The sequence below is a fragment of the Symphalangus syndactylus genome, chromosome 18, assembly GCF_028878055.3.
Source record: "Symphalangus syndactylus isolate Jambi chromosome 18, NHGRI_mSymSyn1-v2.1_pri, whole genome shotgun sequence".
Taxonomy (NCBI): Eukaryota; Metazoa; Chordata; class Mammalia; order Primates; family Hylobatidae; genus Symphalangus; species Symphalangus syndactylus.
The window spans coordinates 18,172,315-18,190,828 of NC_072440.2; the positions used below are offsets into that span (position 1 = coordinate 18,172,315).

At 55.2% G+C, this 18,514-nt stretch overlaps 1 protein-coding gene across 1 annotated transcript; it reads right to left on the reverse strand.

The window, feature by feature from the left end:
• Positions 1–99: 99 nt before the first annotated feature.
• Positions 100–16,733, reverse strand: CSDC2 (cold shock domain containing C2). Its single transcript, XM_055253119.2, has 4 exons — positions 16,368–16,733; positions 4,704–5,002; positions 2,990–3,112; positions 100–2,032 (listed from the first exon to the last, which is right to left on the reverse strand). Exons 2-4 carry the CDS (start codon positions 4,877–4,879, stop codon positions 1,870–1,872), a joined length of 462 nt encoding a protein of 153 aa, XP_055109094.1. The 5' UTR covers positions 4,880–5,002; positions 16,368–16,733; the 3' UTR covers positions 100–1,869.
• Positions 16,734–18,514: the final 1,781 nt, after the last annotated feature.

Sequence of the window (18,514 nt, forward strand, 5' to 3'; positions counted from 1 at the left end):
AGGAGGGGGCCATTGAATCCCCAAAGAAGAGATGGTTTGGTGTGTCCACCCCCAGCCCCTTCCTTGGGGACTCTGACACAGAGGCAGCTTCAGGCCACAGTGGGTCACAGTTGAGGGTTTATTGCCAGTGTTAGGAAGAATGGGGGGTCTGGGTGGCCAGGGGTCTTGGGAGGAATTCCAGATGGGCACTGCAGGGCCTGTGAGTGGGGAGGAGAGCTGCTGCCCCCCTGCCACCCAGGCGGCCCCAGGGCTAATGCCACCATATCCTGACTGCTAGTGGTGCCTTAAAAGGTGGCCTCCCTACAGGAGGGGAGCCTTGGGGGCCCCCAGGAGTCAACCCTCACCAACAAGCCCTCTCTGAAGGGGGCCAGGGGCCTTTGTTCCTCATGGGACAGGCTGGGCCGTGCCTATTTTAGGGGAGCTGACCACACCTCAGCAGCTCTGGGCTCCCAGATTTTATGTGGTGGGCCCTGGGGGCGGGGGTGGGATGCAGGCACCCCCGCTGATCTCTCCCCTGCGGTCTTGGGGCACCTACAAGGCCAGGGATCCTCCCAGACAGTCACTGATCCCCTCATCCTGGGCATTTGAGCCCCCAGTTTTACTCACAGACTGAGTCTCATAAGGGTCCCACCCCTGGCCGGCCCTCCCTTGAACCACGGCCCCACTTCTCCCCAGTCAGGCGATGTGCTCTCTAGAAGGGAGGGTGGTAGGCAGGGGGTGCACCCAGAGGTGGAGGCAGACAGGGTCCTCCTTCCTGGCCTCCTGGGCCAGGCCACCCTCACCCCTGCCTGGGAGTGAATGGCCACAACCCCAGGTGCACACACATCTTGGCCCCAGAAGGACTCTGGGTGACAGCAACAGCCACACATCTTCAGGGATGGATGCCATAAGAGCCACACCTCGGCCACTGGTCTGTCAGGGCTTTGGGAAGAGAGTTTGACGTGGAGGCCGCAGGGCCAGTCTCCTAGGCTGAGGGCCCTCCTCGTGGGTGCCCCGGACGTATGTCCGTCCCTCGTGCATCCTCAGCAGCCATCAGCCGGGTGTGGCCCAGAGCATCAGTGGGGCTTGTGAGTCAGGGTAAAGGAGGGCTGCAGCCAAGCTGGAGAGATGGACCCCCACCCTCTGCAAACCCCTGGGCTTGGCTCAGTACAGCCCAGGGGAAGGAGCCCAGCGCCACTGCCAGGCTGAGGAGGAGGGACTGGCCGGCGAAACGGGAGCCCCAAACCCCTTCCACCCTCAGGCCCCTCTTCCTGCCTCTCTATGGCACTGAGAGAGCAGAGCAGGACGGAAGGCTGGCCTTGGCAGTGAGAGGCCTGTGTGCCTCCGTGTCAGTCCTCCTCCCCTGGCAGAGGCTGAGAGGCTCCCCAAAAGCACCCACCGGCCGGGCTTCTGAGGGAAGGGTCCAGGCCGTGGCGGGGGACCTCAGCCAAGGGAGGGAGATGTAAGTAGCACAGAGAGCCTGGCTCCGGGCCAGGGACTGACACGGGACAGCTCAGGGGCGGAGGCCAAGGAGTGAGCCCAGTGCAGGCTCTCTCGGCTCAGTCACCACGGGGACGGGTAGGCAGGAGGGCGAGCGGGTCCTGCGTGTCTGCGGCAGGGAGGGGAGGAGAGAGGCAGTGGACAGCGAGAAGCCAGGTCTGGTGGCTTCGCCCTCCACCCACCTCCTGGCCAGCTTGCACAGTAGTCACGGGTCATGGGGTGGGTGGAGGCACACGCTCACAGCCACAAGCACAGACGGACAGACAGACGTGCGCACTGAGGCCACCGAAGAACTGATCAGCCAGGGCAGTGGGGCATGGAGCCGGCCGCTGCCCGTTCACCCTGTGTGGCTCCCCACCCCCCGGCCAGCTGGCCTGTGAGCCACCCAGCCTAGGAGCCCACGACCTGGCCAGACCACGTCTCGTGGGGAGTGTGGGGGGCCAGCTGAGTGAGCACCACCTCCACGGCCTGGAACTTCTGGTTCTTGGGGGGGATAGGGCACATCTTGTAGGTCACCTCGTCACCCTCCACTGGCACGTACTCCCCCTCGATGCTGGAGGACAGGAAGAGGGGTGTTAGCTCAGCAGCAGGCCCTGTGTCCCAGACAATCCTGCGGCCTGGCCTTGGGGGCAGCCTGGCCCTAAGCCTCCCTAGTCCAGGAGGCCTGGCCAGGCCTTGCTTCTCAGAACCTCAGCTCTCGAATCTGTAAAACGGGACTCATGGCCGGGCACAGTGGCTCACGCCTGTAATCCCAGCACTTTGGGAGGCCGAGGCAGGCGGATCACCTGAGTCAGGAGTTTGACACCAGCCTGGCCAACATGGCGAAACCCTGGCTCTACTAAAAGTACAAAAATTAGCCAGGCATGGTGGCTGGCACCTGTAATTCCAGCTACTCGGGAGGCTGAGGCGGGAGAATCGCTTGAACCCAGGAAATGGAGGTTGCACTGAGCCGAGATTGTGCCATTGCACTCTAGCCTGGGCGACAGAGTGCGATTCTGTCTCAAAAAATAAATAAATAAATAAAATAACATGGGATTCATAAACTGTACCTCCCTTTCTGGGTCCCTTGGGGACTGAGATGTGAAAGGGCACAGGGAGGTCCCTAAAGCTCTGAGAAGCTCAGTGACGTCCCCCGGTCCTCCTGGCATTAGAAGTGGGTGGGCCCAGGCCTAGACACGACATCCATCTCTACCTCCTGGCCCACCCACCTGAAGGCCCTTTCCAGGCCAAGAGGCTCAGGAGCTGGCCTAGCCCTCTCAGACCCCCTACGATGCTGGAACAGGATCCAGGGCCCAGCCGCTGGCTCCCAGGCTTCTGGGGTCTGCATGCCCACTCCTCACCTGGCCCCAGCCCTCCTCCCGCAACGCACCCTCAGCCCCTACTCAGGACAGAAAAGGTGCCACGAATACAGACCTCAGCCAGTGAGAGGAGAGGCCTGGAGAGACATTTTTGAGGCACCGTTGGGGACACTAGGGCAGGGGCCAAGAACAGGGAGGTGGAGGGGACTCACTCAGACACATGTACGAAGATGTCCTCAGACCCGTTCTCGGGGGTGATGAAGCCATGGCCCTGTGAGCGTGAGAACTGCTTACAGACGCCCTTGAACACGGGGCCAGCTGAGGCCCGGGCTGTCCTGGAGATAGGGTAGTGGGATTGGAGCTGTGGCCTGAGGAACTCCTCCCCGGACCCCTACAGCCATTCTGGGCCATTTCTGCTGAGCGTGCCTCAGGGCTGTGAGAAACTTGCCCCAGGCCAGAAACCGCACAGTCATCCCCATTCAACGATAATGAGGCCAGGCACAGTGGCTCACACCTGTAATCCCAGCACTTTGGGAGGCTGATGCGGGAGGATCACTTGGGCCTAGGAGTTTGAGACCAGCCTGGACAACATAGGGAGACTCCCATCTCTACAAAAAAAAAAATTTTTTTTTTTTTTGAGACTGGGTCTCGCTCTGTCACCCAGGTTGGAGTGCAGGAGTGCAATCTCAGCGCACTGCAACCTGTGCCTCCCAGGTTCAAGCGATTCTCATGCCTCAGTCTCCTGAGTAGCTGGGATTACAGGTACCCACCACCACACCCAGCTAAGTTTTGGCATTTTTAGTAGAGACAGGGTTTTCAGTGTTTGGCCATGTTGGCCATACTGGCTTGATCTCCTAGCCTCAACCGATCCACCTGCCTCGACCTCCTAAAGTGCTGGGATTACAGGCATGAGCCACCATGTCTGGCCCAAACATTTTTTTTTAAAAATGAGCTGGGGTGGTGGCACGCATGAGTCGTCCCAGCTACTCAAGAGGCTGAGGTGGGAGGATCGCTCAAGCCCAGGAAGTTGAGGCTGCAGTGAGCCATGACTGCACCACTGCACTCCAGCCTGGGCGACAAAGCGAGACCCTGTCCTCCCCAAAAGATCCTTTGGCCTCCCCCATATGGACCCATATTACTCCCCCATGCCACCTCATCGGTGACCTACCCCAAAGGCCCAGGCCTAGTCTTTGTCCCACCTGCCCACCCCTCTCCAAAGGTTAACTCCGTGTCTTGGGTTTTGCCCATGCTGTGCCATCTGCCCAGAATCGCCAGCTCGCTTCTTCACCTGATACATGTTCCAGACCCAACCAGGACATCATCTCCTCTGGTACCCCATGCTGGGTCCTCCCCTAACGCTGCTGGGTGGTAATGGATGGTGAACAAGTTCCCTCTGGATTGTAAGCAGCTTATGGATCCCCCCTGGTCAGGAGCTCAGTAAATCTTTGTGGAATGGATGGATGGATGAATGGACGGGTGGATGGATGGACGGACAGACGGATGGATGGGTGGATGCATGGGTGGATGGGTGGGTGGATGGATGGATGGATGGATGGATGGATGGGTGGATGGGTGGATGGATGGATGGATGGATGGATGGATGGATGGATGGATGGATGAGTGGGTGGGTGGATGGATGGATGGGTGGATGCATGGGTGGATGGATGGATGGATGGGTGGGTGGGTGGATGGATGGATGGGTGGATGGATGGGTGGATGGGTGGATGGGTGGATGGATGGATGGATGAATGGATGGATGAATGGATGGATGAATCGATGTATGGGACAAACATCCATCCAGTTACTGGAAGGTCCACACACAGTTCCCCTGTCCCAGGTGAGGACAACAGGAGTTGGAAGAGGATGGGGATGGTCAGCCCATGTCCTGACAAGGGTCAAGGGCCTGGGCAACGGGCAGGTACTCACGCTGAATAGGTCCTGGTCCGCTTGGTGGGCAGAGGGCTGGGTAGGTCCCGAAGTGGGACACCACCCCTCTCCCAGACCCTGCTGCCCTCCCTGTGGAAGGGGAAGGTGGGCCAGACTGGGGACTTGGGGGAGTGGAGTGGGGGCACAACTGGGGGTGACGTGGACTCCGAAGTCATGGTGGGGCCAGCGGGAGAGCCTGGTGGGCTCTGGGGCCCAGGGGCCGGTGAGGGATTTGGGCGTCCTTGCGGGCAGGGCCCGGCCTGGCCCTGCTCTGCAGCCTCACCAGCCACGGGCTCCGTCTGGAAGAGGAAGAAAGAGGCACAGGTGAGCCCAGACCAGGGCAGCAGCTCCTGGACCCTGCCACAGTCAGGAGGGCTGGTCCCATCTGCTATCCTCACGGCCTGACTTCAAGTCACAAACGACCCATCGTGGTTCAGAGCCCTCACCAGAAAAACAAAACTAGGGGTCATATGACCCCTAAGTCCTTCCAGTTTGCAGTTCAGTTCTCTAATTCCAGGGGCCCGGGAGGTGGCTGGGTAGGGTGGCCAGTGATGGTCTGGAATATGGTTAGGCATAAGGGTCAGTTGTTTCAGAGTCACACATCTTGGTTCAAACCTTAGCTTTGTCACCTACAACTTGGTGACCTCAAGCAAGCCAAGCCACACATCAGCTCCAACATGGCAGGTGGGAGTGTGGGCTCCATACCCAGGCCTGGGTTTGAATCCTGCATCCTCCACCTTCTGGCTACATGGCCTTGGCCCTGGTCAACTTTTTTTTGTTTTTTGTTTTAGACAGAGTCACTCTTATTGCCCAGTCACTCTTATTGCCCAGCTTATTGCCCGTGCAATGGCACGATCTCGGCTCACTGCAGCCTCTGCCTCCTGGGTATAAGCGATTCTCCTGCCTCAGCCTCCTGAGTAGCTGGGATTATAGGCGCCCGCCACCACACCTGGCTAATTTTTTGTATTTTTAGTAGAGACGGGGTTTCACCATGTTGGCCAGGCAGGTCTCGAACTCCTGACCTTAGGTGATCCGCCCACCTTGGCCTCCCAAAGTGCTGGGATTACAGGCGTGAGCCAACTTGTCCGGCCCATTGGTCAACACACTTAACTTCTGACTCTTCTTTTATGTTTTTTATGTTCTTTAAAATGGGGCTAGCATTGATCTTTTTTTTTTTTTTTTTTTTTTTGAGACACTGTCTCATCCAGTCTGGGGAACACTGACATGATCATGACTCACTGCAGCCTCCATCTCCTGGGCTGAAGCAATCCTCCCACCTCAGCCTCCCAAGTAGCTGGAATTTACAAGCATGCACCCTCACGCCCAGCTAATTTTTTTTTTTTTTTTTTTGAGACAGAGTCTCACTCTGTTACCCAGGCTGGAGTACAGTGGTGTCATCTCGGCTCACTGCAACTTCTGCCTCCCAGGTTCAAGTGATTCTCCTGCCTCAACCTCCCAAGTAGCTGGGATTACAGGTGCCTGCCACCACGCCCGGCTAATTTTGGTATTGTTAGTAGAGACGGGGTTTCACCATGTTGGCCAGGCTGATCTCGAACTCCTGACCTCAGTTGATCTACCTGCCTCGGCCTCCCAAAGTGCTGGGATTACCTCCTCCCAAAACCCTCCCCCTCCAGTCAGGAAGGCAGTAGAGTCCCGGGCTTGGCTCGCCTCACAGACCTTCAACCCTGAAAAGGCTGATGTGGGGCTTTTCTGTCTAAGCTCACACCAGGAGGCAGGGCAAACCAGGTTTGGCCTTTTCACCCATTATCCTCATTTTAGAGAGAAGAATACGGAAGCTTCAAGAAGCAACCACACGGCTGGGCGCGGTGGCTCACGCCTGTAATCCCAGCACTTTGGGAGGCCGAGGCGGGTGGATCATGAGGTCAGGAGATCAACACCATCCTGGCTAACACGGTGAAACCCCATCTCTACTAAAAATACAAAAAATTAGCCGGGCGTGGTGGCGGGAGCCTGTAGTCCCAGCTACTCCGGAGGCTGAGGCAGGAGAATGGCGTGAACCGAGGAGGCAGAGCTTGCAGTGAGCCAAGATTGTGCCACTGCACTCCAGCCTGGGCGACAGAGCCAGACCCCGTCTCAAAAAAAAAAAAAAAAAAGAAGCAACCACACAAACAGCCAGGTGTGGTGGCGCACACCTGTAATCCCAGCACTTTGGGAGGCTGAGGCGGGCAGATCACTTGAGGTCAGGAGTTTGAGACCAGCCTGGCCAACGTGGTGAAACCCCGTCTCTCCTAAAAATACAAAAATTAATCGGGTGTGATGGCATCTGCCTGTATTCCCAGCTACTCGGAAGGCTGAGGCATGAGAATTGCTTCAACCTAGGAGGCGGAGGTTGCAGTGAGCCAAGACCACACCATTGCACTCCAGGCTGGGTGACTGAGCCAGACTCTGTCAAAAAAAAAAAAAAAAAAAAAAAAAAGAAGCAACCACACAAACACTTTGACATAAATGTTCATGAATGGTCACACCAGTGCTCATTCACAACAGCCAACAAGTGAAAACAGCCCGAGCCCATCAGCAGATGAATGGATAATAAATTATGGTCTAGACACATGGTAGACTAGCACTTGGCCATAAGAAAAAGAAAAGAAGAAATACGTGTCTACTGATTCATGCTACACCCTAGATGAACCCTGCACACATTATGCTTTAATGTTTGCAAGGTTACAGAGAAGAAGCCAGTCCCTAAAACACAGAGGGCATGATTCCATCTCTGAGGCAAATCCTTACAGACAAGGAGTCGATTGGTGGTCACCAGGGCTGGGGAAGAGGGAGAGGGGAGGGCTGCCAATGGGTAGAACGTTTTTTTTTGGGGAATGAAAATGTTCTATAATTGGCTGTGGTGATGGCTGCACAACTCTGTGAATGTACTAAAAACAACCGAACTGAACGCCTTAAGCAGGTGAATTTTATGGTATGTGAACGATATCACAGTAAAGCTGTTACCAAAAAAAGAAGACGGAGGCCGGACGCGGTGGCTCAAGCCTGTAATCCCAGCACTTTGGGAGGCCGAGGCGGGTGGATCACGAGGTCAGGAGATCGAGACCATCCTGGCTAACACGGTGAAACCCCGTCTCTACTAAAAAATACAAAAAAATTAGCCGGGCGTGCTGGCGGGCGCCTGTGGTCCCAGCTACTTGGGAGGCTGAGGCAGGAGAATGGCGTGAACCCAGGAGGCGGAGGTTGCGGTGAGCCGAGATCGCGCCACCGCACTCCAGCCTGGGGGACAGAGAAAGACTCCGTCTCAAAAAAAAAAGAAGACGGGGCAGCAAAGTTACCCAAGATGACACAGCTGGGAAGCACCAGACGCCCTGCAGTGCACTCCTAGAGTGCCACCTGCCCCACCTGGGTGAGGGGTGGCAGGAGATGGGGACAGAGGCCCTGCCTCCCTCTCTCTAGAGAGCAGGGCGGTCCTGGCCTCCCAACTGCAGTTTTCCCAGGCCTGGTATTGTGCTTGGCAGTGACAGCCAGTGCTGGGAGGCCATGAAGGGGCAGGGAGGGAAGAGGAGGATGGAGAGGGAGAGATGCAGCTCATGGTGGTTACCAGGGAGACACAGCTGAGCTGGGGCCTGCTCTGGCCAGCCAGGCCTCCCACCCAAGTGACCACGCAGCTCCAGGGCCTCATGCTAAGTGGGCAGCAGGGATGGGAGAAAAACCCACCAATGATTCTGGGCCAGGGTTGAGGGCAGCCTCCCCACGATGGGCTCTCAGGTGGCAGAGAGACCAGAGAGCAGAAGGGAAGCAGAGGAGCCACAGCAAAGACAGGACCAAGAGGAGGCAGCGAGTCGGCCTCAGGGCAAGAGCTCAGGCAGGGGCAGGAGACAGGCAGCTTCCACAAGGCAGAGAGAACAGGCTTCTCCCCTGTCGCCCATTGCAGCCTCAGTTTCCTTATCTGGGAAATGGGGATCACAAGAATCCCTCCTCCAACTGCCAAGGTGGCTCAATGCCAATAATCCCAGCACTTTGGGGGGCCAAGGCGGGAGGATCGTTTAAGCCCCGGAGCTTAAGACCAGCAGGGGAAACATGGTGAAAGCTCGTGTCTACAGAAATTACAAAAATTAGCTGGGCATGGTGGTGGCGCAACTGTAGTCCCAGTTACTTGGGCATCTGAGGCAGCAGGATTGCTTGAACCCAGGAGGTCGAAGCTGCAGTGAGCCGAGATCGCACCTCTGCAGTGCAGCCTGGGGGACAAAGTGAGGCACTGTCTTAAAAAGAAAGATTAGCTGGGTGTAGTGGTGCATGCCTGTGGTCCCAGCTACTGGGGAGGCTAAGGTGGGAGGATTGCTTGAGCCCAGGAGGTTGAGGCTGCAGTGAGTGGTAATCAAGCTACTGCACTACAGCCTGGGGACAGAGCAAGACCCAGTCTCAAAAAAAAAAAAAAAAAAAAGAGAGAGAGAAAGACTTTCTCCTCCAAGGGCTCTTTTGAGGATGAAATGAGAATTGAGGTGAGATGTGGGAAGCACTGAGTAGGCGCTGGGTGCTGGGCGAGAGCCTGCCCCTCTCTGACAGGGCTGTGGAATTGGGCGTTGAGGGAAGAGGGAGTGGGGGAAGGAGAGATCCAGCCGAGCTGGGCCAAGCCCACCATTCACTTTCATCCTCTCTTCTTCCCTAAGGATCACCCACCCCTCAAAGCTCCACAGTCTCTTGTTTTATTTAATTCCTGCAACTGCTCTTCAAGGCTGGTGCTATTATTACCCCACTTTGTAGACAGGAAAACTGAGGCTCAAAGAGGTTAAATCACTCACTCAAGGACACACGCCAATCAAAGTCTGAGCCAGAATTTGAATCAGTATGATCTGGAGCCTTCCAGTGGGAAGGCAGGAGTCCTGTGTCCAGGCCCTGCATTGCTATTGACCTACTGTGTGAGCTGGTACAGGGCCTTTTCCTCTCTGGGCCCTGCCAGGGCGTGGGCTTGGAGGAGCTATACAATGCCCAGCAGCCCGAGAGACCAGAGAGAAGGGAACAGGGAGATACGGAGCAACCCTCCAGTTCAGACCCCCTCTCCAGAGCATTGCTGCCAAAGAGGGCAAGTGAAAATGAGGATTTCATTGGCTGAATGCCATGTACTGTGCAAAAGTCTTTACAGAAATTATTTTCTATGTTTCAACCTCCCAGTTACCCTATAGAGTTGAAATTACAATTTTTCCATTTTACAGATGAGATAGCTGAGGCTCAGAGAGGTTGAGTGACTTGCCCAAAGTCACACAGCAGGTGACAGAGTCCCAGATCTGTCTAACAGTAAACCAGTGCTCTTCCTGTGAATATAAATTCTGTTCCTGGTTCAGCCAAGATGAGGCTGGAGTTTTTCCAAAAGAACTTTCCCTGAGAAACTAAGTGGGAAAATAAACTCCCCCAAGAGCAGAGAAACTGATATGTTTCTAGAACATTTGTTTCCACTCAAACAGAGCTAAAGGCCAGCTCCAGGGGGATTTCGTGTGTCCTTCTGGGGCCATCTCCTGCCGGGAATAATGCCCTTCAGAACCAGCAGTCGGGTAAGAGGGCAGCCTGAGACCCAGACTGGCTGAGTTTAAATCCTGGTTCCACTGCAACCCGGTTTTGTGACTCTCCCTTTTTTTTTTTTTTTTTGAGACGGAGTCTCACTCTGTCGCCCAGGCTGGAGTGCAGTGGCGCGATCTCGGCTCACTGCAAGCTTCGCCTCCCGGGTTCACGCCATTCTCCTGCCTCAGCCTCCCGAGTAGTTGGGATTACAGGCACCCACCACTGCGCGCGGCTAATTTTTTGTATTTTTAGTAGAGACGGGGTTTCACTGTGGTCTCGATCTCCTGACCTTGTGATCTGCCTCACTTGGCCTCCCAAAGTGCTGGGATTACAGGCATGAGCCATTGCGCCTGGTGACCCTCCCTTTTCTTTTTTTTTTTTGAGACGGAGTCTCGCTCTGTCCCTCAGGCTGGAGTGCCGTGGCGCGATCTCGGCTCACTGCAACCTCTGCCTGCCAGGTTCAAGTGATTCTCCTGCCTCGGACTCCCGAGTAGCTGGCTGGGATTACAGACGCCCACCACCCCACCCAGCCAATTTTTTGTGTTTTTTTTTTTAGATGGAGTCTTGCTCTGTCAACAGGCTGGAGTGCAGTGGAGTGATCTTGGCTCACTGCAACCCCTGCCTCCGGGGTTCAAGAGATTCCTCTGCCTCAGCCTCCCGAGTAGCTGGGACTATAGGCACGTGCCACCATGCCCAGCTAATTTTTTGTATTTTAGTATAGACAAGGTTTCACCATGTTGGCCAGGATGGTCTTGATCTCTCGACCTCATGATCTGCCCACCTCAGCTTCCCAAAGTGCTATTACAGGCGTGAGCCACTGCACCCAGCCTTTTTTTTTTTAATCAGAGATGGGGTTTCACCATGTTGGCCAGGCTGGTCTCGAACTCCTGACTGCAGGTGATCCACCCGCCTTGGCCTCCCAAAGTGCTGGGATTTCAGGCATGAGCCACTGCACCCGGCCAGCTCTCCCTTTTTGTGCCTCAGTTCCCTCATCTGTCAAATGGGGCTGATTGTAACATCCTACCCAGGTTATCGGGAGGAGCCACAGGGCTGTGTCAAAGGCCCTCTGGCGAATGTGCATCCCCCTGTCCCCTGGCCCTGAGTGTGGGCTCTGAGCCAAGCTCATTTTCATTTCCCTGCAGGTCAGACCCCAAATGACTGACTCTGCAGACAAAGGGGCCTAGAAGTAAACACAAATGTCAGGCTGTTTGGAGATAAGCTGAGGCTGGACGGGTGTCATGGGGCACTCTGGGTGGTGACTCAGCCTTCTTGGCAGATGAACCACAGCCCACGCTGGGGCTCTGCTCCAATTCTCAGCTCCCCCAAAAGGATGAAGAATGGGGCAGGAAATGGTTGTCATGGTCCTCTCTTATTTTTTAATTTTTTGAGACAGGGTATCACTTTGTCACCCAGGCTGGAGTGCAGTAGCACCATCGTGGCTCACTGCAGCCTCAGTGTCCCTAAGTGCTAGGATTACAGTGTGAGTCACTGTGCCTGGCCATAGTCCTCTTTTTTTTTTTTTTTTTGAGATGGAATCTTACTCCGTCACCCAGGCTGGAGTGCAGTGGCATGATCTCGGCTCACTGCAACGTCCACCTCCCGGGTTCAAGCAGTTGTCCTTCCTTAGCCTTCTGAGTAACTGGGATTACAGGCGTGTACCACCACACCCGACTAATTTTTGTATTTTTAGTAGAGATGGGGTTTCACCATGTTGGCCAGGCTGATCTTGAACTCCTGACCTTGTGATCCACCCACCTCAGCCTCCCAAAGTGCTGGGATTAAAGGCATTAGCCACCACACCCATCTTTTTTTTTTTTTTTTTTTTTTTTTTTTTGAGTCTCACTCTGTCTCCCAGGCTGGAGTGCAGTGGCGCGATCTCGGCTCACTGAAACCTCTGCCTCCCAGGTTCAAGTGATTCTCCTGCCTCAGTCTCCCGAGTAGCTGGGATCACAGGCGCTCGCCACCATGCGCAGCTAATTTTTGTATTTTTAGTAGAGACAGAGTTTCACCATGTTGGCCAGCTGATCTTGAACTCCTGACATCAGGTGATCAACCCCCTTGGCCTCCCAAAGTGCTGGTATTACAAGTGTGAGCCACTGCGCCTGACTGTATGGTCTTCTCTTGACCATGAGTCCTCTCAGTCTGAGAGGATCAGGGAAAGGCAGCCTGGTCAGCCACCCAGTGCTGTGTGACCTGGGGCAGGCACCTGCTCCTCTCTGGACCTCACCTTTCTCTTCAGCTATGTGAATCATCGTTGGTCCAGATGACTAATGAAGGTCAGGCCAATTCTCCTCTGAGGTTTTCAAAAACACATATGTAAATGAAATCACATTGGCCGGGCGCGGTGGCTCGCGCTTGTAATCCCAGCACTTTGGGAGGCCGAGGCGGGCGGATCACGAGGTCAGGAGATCGAGGCCATCCTGGCTAACACAGTGAAACCCCGTCTCTACTAAAAAAAATACAAAAAATTAGCCGGGCGTGGTGGCGGGCGCCTGTAGTCCCAGCTACTCGGAGAGGCTGAGGCAGGAGAATGGCGTGAACCCGGGAGGCGGAGCTTGCAGTGAGCCGAGATTGCGCCACTGCACTCCAGCCTGGGCGACAGAGCGAGACTCCGTCTCAAAAAAAAAAAAAAAAAAAAAAAAAAAAAAAAAAAAAGAAATCACACTGAGTGCAGGCACCGGAACAACAAACGTGAGGGCGACAGCTGTCCTTAGAGCACCCCAGTCCAGTAGGGGGAACAGACACAGATTATTAAAATGCAGCATGGGGGCCAGGAGTGGTGGCTCACGCCTGTAATCTCAGCACTTTGGGAGGCCAAGGCAGGCGAATCACGAGGTCAGGAGATTGAGACCATCCTGGCTAACACGGTGAAACCCTGTCTCTACTAAAAATATGAAAAATTAGCCGGGTGTGGTGGCGGGCGCCTGTAGTCCCAATTACTGGGGAGGCCTGAGGCAGGAGAATGGCCTGAACCCGGGAGGCGGAGCTTGCAGTGAGCCGAGATCGCGCCACTGCACTCCAGCCTGGGCGACAGAGCAAGACTCCGTCTCAAAAGTAATAATAATTTTAAAAAAGCAGCATGGGAAGTCCTGATGCGAGCCTCAGCCACCATCTAGTGATCTATCGATACTGACCATGTGCCAAGCCCTTTGTCCCATTTTTTCATTTCATCCTCACAAGAACCCCATGCAGTAACTACCATTAGTACACCCATTCTTCTTACTTATTTATTTATTTATTTATTTTTTAAATTGAGATGGAGTCTTGCTCTGTCGCCCAGGCTAGAGTGCAGTGGCGCCATCTCAGCTCACTGCAAGCTCCGCCTCCTGGGTTCACGCCATTCTCCTGCCTCAGCCTCCCCAGTAGCTGGGACTACAGGCGCCCACCACCACGCACAGCTAATTTTTTTTTTTTTGTACTTTTAGTAGAGACAGGGTTTCACCGTGTTAGCCAGGATAGTCTCGATCTCCCGACCTCGTGATCCGCCCGCCTCAGCCTCCCAAAGTGCTGGGATTACAGGCATGAGCCACCGCGCCTGGCTTAGTACACCCATTCTTCTGAAGAGTGAACTGAGGCTCAAAGAGGTGAAGAGCCTCACTGAGCTCTCACAGCAGGTCAGGTGCAGCATATCTGCCCTCTGGAGATGTCTAGGGGAGGTGAAGACCAGCCATTCCTTGAGGGCGGCGCCCACCCTCCCCTGGAGAAGGAGGAGTCGGATGTGGAATTCCTGGGGAGCCAGGACTCGGGCTTTTATTTCTGGCTTTGCGCTGACTCAGACCATGACCTTGGGTGAGTCACTCACCAACTCTGCTAAGCTTAAAAACAACTCCCCCAATAAAAATGTCCCAGCCCCAAGCCCCCATCACAGGGGAGCAGATGGGAGGAATGGGTACGGTGGTTTAAAAATAGAAAGGACGGGGAACACAAGGATGACGCTGGAAGGGCTTCCCGAACATCGGGAGCTTGTGCATGGTGGGCCCTGGGAGGGTGAGAAAACAAACTCACGACCCCCAGGCAGGAGGTGACACTTCCCTGGCTCATCCCCCTCCCCCAGTCTCCCAGATGCTCCTTAAAATACATCAGTGCCTGAGCTGCTCTTGCAGCCTGAGGTGACCTGATTAAACCTGGTTCCTTCCCCCACACAGCCTGTGTGCCTGCATCTGGGCATGGGGGCTGCCCCAGCCAATACTTGATCTTAATTATTTAAGAGACCCTGTAGTCCTCCTTGTCACATGCCCAGGTTGCCCTGGGGAACTGCTGTGGTTAAGGCCTTTGGGCTTCTGTGGCTTGGGTGGTGGTGGGGAAACCAGGACAGCACTGGGAGAGCCAAGTTCGCACCCCAGTCCCACCTCTGCTTGGCTGTGCGAACCTAGGCAAGTCACTTTCCCATTTTGAGACCCCCTAGAGAGACGAATAGACTGGTCAAAGTCATACATACAGCATCTGAACTTGAACTCCAATCGGTGTAACCCCAAAGCTTTCTGGTGTGCCATGCCAGCCCCCCAGCCCAGGAGTGTCATTTTGCTGGCCGTGGAGCAGAAGAGCTCCCTACTACTTTTAGCCTCCCATTTTGCTGCTTAGCATGGACAAAGGTCTGAACTGCCCCAAGCCCCATTCCTACAGGGCTCTGGGTCCTGGCTGCCCCAGTTGTGACCGTGGACATGACTGGCTCAGCCAGGTCCTAAGTGCCCTCTACCCCTTAGGGGGCTCTACTCCAGACTGGCTGGCAGGTGTCCCTTCCCCACCAGCCATCCAAGAGTGTCCCCAGGTCCCCCTCAGGGAATCCCCCTGCGCATCCACGAACATTGCCTAGCCATGTCTCTCCAAGCCTGGGAGAGCCATCTGCGGCCAAAACTGTCCTCTGGCCTTTCCCAGGGCACCAGGCAGGCAGTTCCTGTCTATAACTGTCTATTTTTTTTTTCGAAGGGGGTGAGGATGGGTCAAGATGGGCAGACACGGAAAACAGACATTTTTGTAGAAGACTTCAAGGAAATGGGGGGGGTGGGGCAAAGCTGGGAGGAGGAAACATTCAGAATTTGGAGGGCCCAGAGGACTCTGGGATGGAGTCAGGTTTGGGAAACCAGTTCCCCATCCCCCAGAAAGCTGGAGACCCCCTTTCCCAGGGAGAGGCCCCTGCCGGATCACAGCCAGGCGGCATGATGCCAGGCTCTCAGAGAGGTTGCCCACCCCCTGCTGGGCACACTTCCTCCTCCCCTCCCCCAGCCCCAGTGGATGCAGCAGTTCACACTCTGTATTTATTATTGTTCTCGCTCTGTGTCCCCCTCCCATCTCCCTGGGAAGAGCCTGCAGGCTGGCAGCTTGGCAGGAACCTGCTGTCTCCTTGTGGGTACCAGCGTCACCCCTTATCTCCACCTGGACTCCTTGTGCCAGGGTCAGGCCATTCATGGGCTTGGCACCAGCCAAGGCCACCCTAAGTCCCGGTATCCCATGACAGAGGAGGCCTAGCAGGCCCTGGCTTATCACCCCTGCCCTCCGGGAGCTGTGCCCTGGCAAGGGTGGAGGTCAGAGCAGACCAGCAGGCAGGCAAGAAGCAAGGGCTCGGGGTGGGGTGGTACCTGGGGGAAGAGAATAACCACATGGAGCCACCTCTCCAAGCCAACTAACACAATTATCCCCATCACACTGGGGAAAAAATAGAGTCAGGATAAGACAGCTGCTCCAGGTCCAACTGTCTGCCTTTCCCAGCCGGTCCCTTCCCAGCCCGACATTCCAGGGGAAGGACCAGCGAGGGTCCCTGCTGCACTCTGCTTTCAGCATCTGGAAGCGGCACTGGGGTTTCTCCGGTCAAGGCGGTCCTCTCTCCCGCTGCTTCCCAGACAGGAGGCTGCGGCTTGGCAGGTATCTGCTGCTCTCTGCCTCCTGAGCCAGACGCAGGTCCCAGACACAGACACAGACACAGACACAGACATGCTCCCACGGGAGCCACACAGCCTCACCTCATTTGGGGGTCACGGGGAGAGAAGGAGGGAGGGAGAGACAGGTGGTATCCTCTATACCCCCAACACCCTATCTGTAAGCTGAACTGGGCTGATCCAGCCCCCACCTTCACGTTGTATCTCTCTCCTTCGGCCTGGCCAAAGCCACAGTTTCTAGCACAGTGTCCTCAGGCCCCATCTAGCCCCTCACCTCTCCTGGGCAGCGGGGTCCAGGCACTGCCTCCTGCGGCGTCCGCGTTCTGTCTCTCTCTGGCTCGTGCAGCTGGCAGGCAGGGGATGGGTCTGGAAGATGTGTGTGTGTGTGTGTGCTCGCGCAGGCGGTACCTCGGCCCCTCACTCACTCACACGCCTTCCAGCTGACGTCAGGGAGAGCAGGAGGGAGGGATGAGAATTTGTACTCCCTGCTTAAAGGGACACCAGGCTCTATGGCTCATGGCCCAGACGTCACCTCCTGAGTCAGGCACTGCCAGGTGAGAGGCTCAGCTGCGTCTCTCAGGGGCCTTAAAGCTTCTTTTTTTGGAAAGTGGCTTTTATGGCTGGGCCACGGTATAATTTGCCCTGCCCAGTGAGGGCAGCTGCTGAGGAATGCAGGGGAGGAAGAACATGAGACAGCGCCACGTTCCTGGTAATTAGCAAGTGGGGTGGTGAGTTTGAGTGTGAGTGTGTGAGTGCACACTGGGGGGCCCCTTGGGGTGGGTGGGCATGAGTGGGGGTGAGTCTGAGAGAATGGAGGTCAGAGCCAAGAGGAGCCCCCCAGAGGGGTCGAGACAAGCCAGGTTCCCAGGGACACCCAGACACTCGTCTCCCCTCCGGACGCTCAGTGGTCCTGCCCTCTGCTAGTACAGACACTGACACGGCTCATCTCTGTCTACTCCTTGTAATATTTCCATGGAATTGAGTTGACGAGGACCCCAAGGAAGTGATCGGCTTGTAGGTGCACAGGTGCACACCCCACAGCCTGGGAGGCTCTGAGTAGAGAAGTAGAGAGGGCTGATTGAATTCAGGCACCCAGCCTGTTCTACACCACACGCCCTGGCTTTGAAGTGCCCACACTGTCAAGCTGTGTGACCTCGGGCCAGCCCCTGAGTGCCTTTGGAGGTTGAGTGTGTGATGTTCCTAAACCCAGGGCCGGCTGAAGGAGGCCTCCACAAAGGGGCTTCTCTTCCTTCTTCCCGTTCCTTCTCAGCCTCGGCTTGGAAAGATGGAAGCCTTTCCCTGGTGTTTCCTGGTACTACTGAGGCAGGCTGGCATTTTCAAAAGGAGTCTTTTTAAAATAGAAAGAAGGTGGGAGTTAAAAGGGAAACCACAGAGAAAAATACAAGTAACTAATACAAATAGCTAAGACTCTACAAGGGCTTGCTCTGTGTCAGGCAGCAAGCTTTGCTCTCATTGAAATCAACCTCACAACAATTTAATAATTTATTTTTGTCATCCCTACTTTACTGGTGAGGAATTAGAGGCTCAGGGAGGAGGAAGGACTTGACTTGCCTATATTCTTCCAACTGGTTAGAGAGGTACTGGAACCCAGGAACACCCAATGTCACCACACACCCCTGCCCTTCCAGAACCTCTCAGGACAATCAGGCTCAGACAGTCTGGGTTTCTGGTTCTGCAAGAGAGACTGTTGAGAAATGCTACCTGTGATTACCTGGGAAGGTTCTGAATTATTATTATTTTTTTTTTAGAGAGTTTTGCTCTGTCGCCCAGGCTGGAGGGCAGTGGCTTGATCTCAGCTCGCTGCAACCTCCACTTCCCGGGTTCAAGCGATTCTCCTGCCTCAGCCTCCTGAGTAGCTGGGACTACAGGCACACACCACCACACCCAGCTAATTTTTTTATATTTTTAGTAAAGACAGGGTTTCACCATGTTGGCCAGAATGGTCTCAATCTCCCGACCTCGTGATCCATCCACCTCAGCCTCCCAAAGTGCTGGGATTACAGATGTGAGCCACCACGCCCGGCCAGGGTTCTGATTTTATTTCACACCTCCACCTGAGAACTCTACCCAGAGAAGCCTCCCTTCCCCTTTAAATTCTCCTCTCTCTTTCTTCCTTTTTATTTATTTATTTTTTCTTTTTTGAAACAGCGTCTTGCTTTGTTACCCAGGCTGGAATGCAGTGGTGCAATCACAGTTCACTGCAGCTTCCAACTCCTGGGCTCAAATGATCCTCCCGCCTCCGCCTCATGAGTAGCTGGGACTACAGGGGTTCACCACCATGCCTGGCTAAGTTTTCAAAAAATTTTTATAGAGATGGGGTCTCACTATGTTGCCCAGGCTAGTCTCAAACTCCTGGCCTCAAGCGATCCTCCTGCCTTGGCCTCCCAAAGTGCTGGGATA

Bases quoted from the DNA above. Each gene is read 5' to 3' on its own strand.
- CSDC2 (XM_055253119.2), bottom strand. From the start codon at position 4,879: ATGACTTCGGAGTCCACGTCACCCCCAGTTGTGCCCCCACTCCACTCC. The intron at 3,113-4,703 runs GTGAGTACCTGC...CCCTATCTCCAG, and splicing joins CGGACCAGGACCTATTCAGC to GACAGCCCGGGCCTCAGCTG. The intron at 2,033-2,989 runs GTGAGTCCCCTC...CCTGTCCTCCAG, and splicing joins ATCTTCGTACATGTGTCTGA to CATCGAGGGGGAGTACGTGC.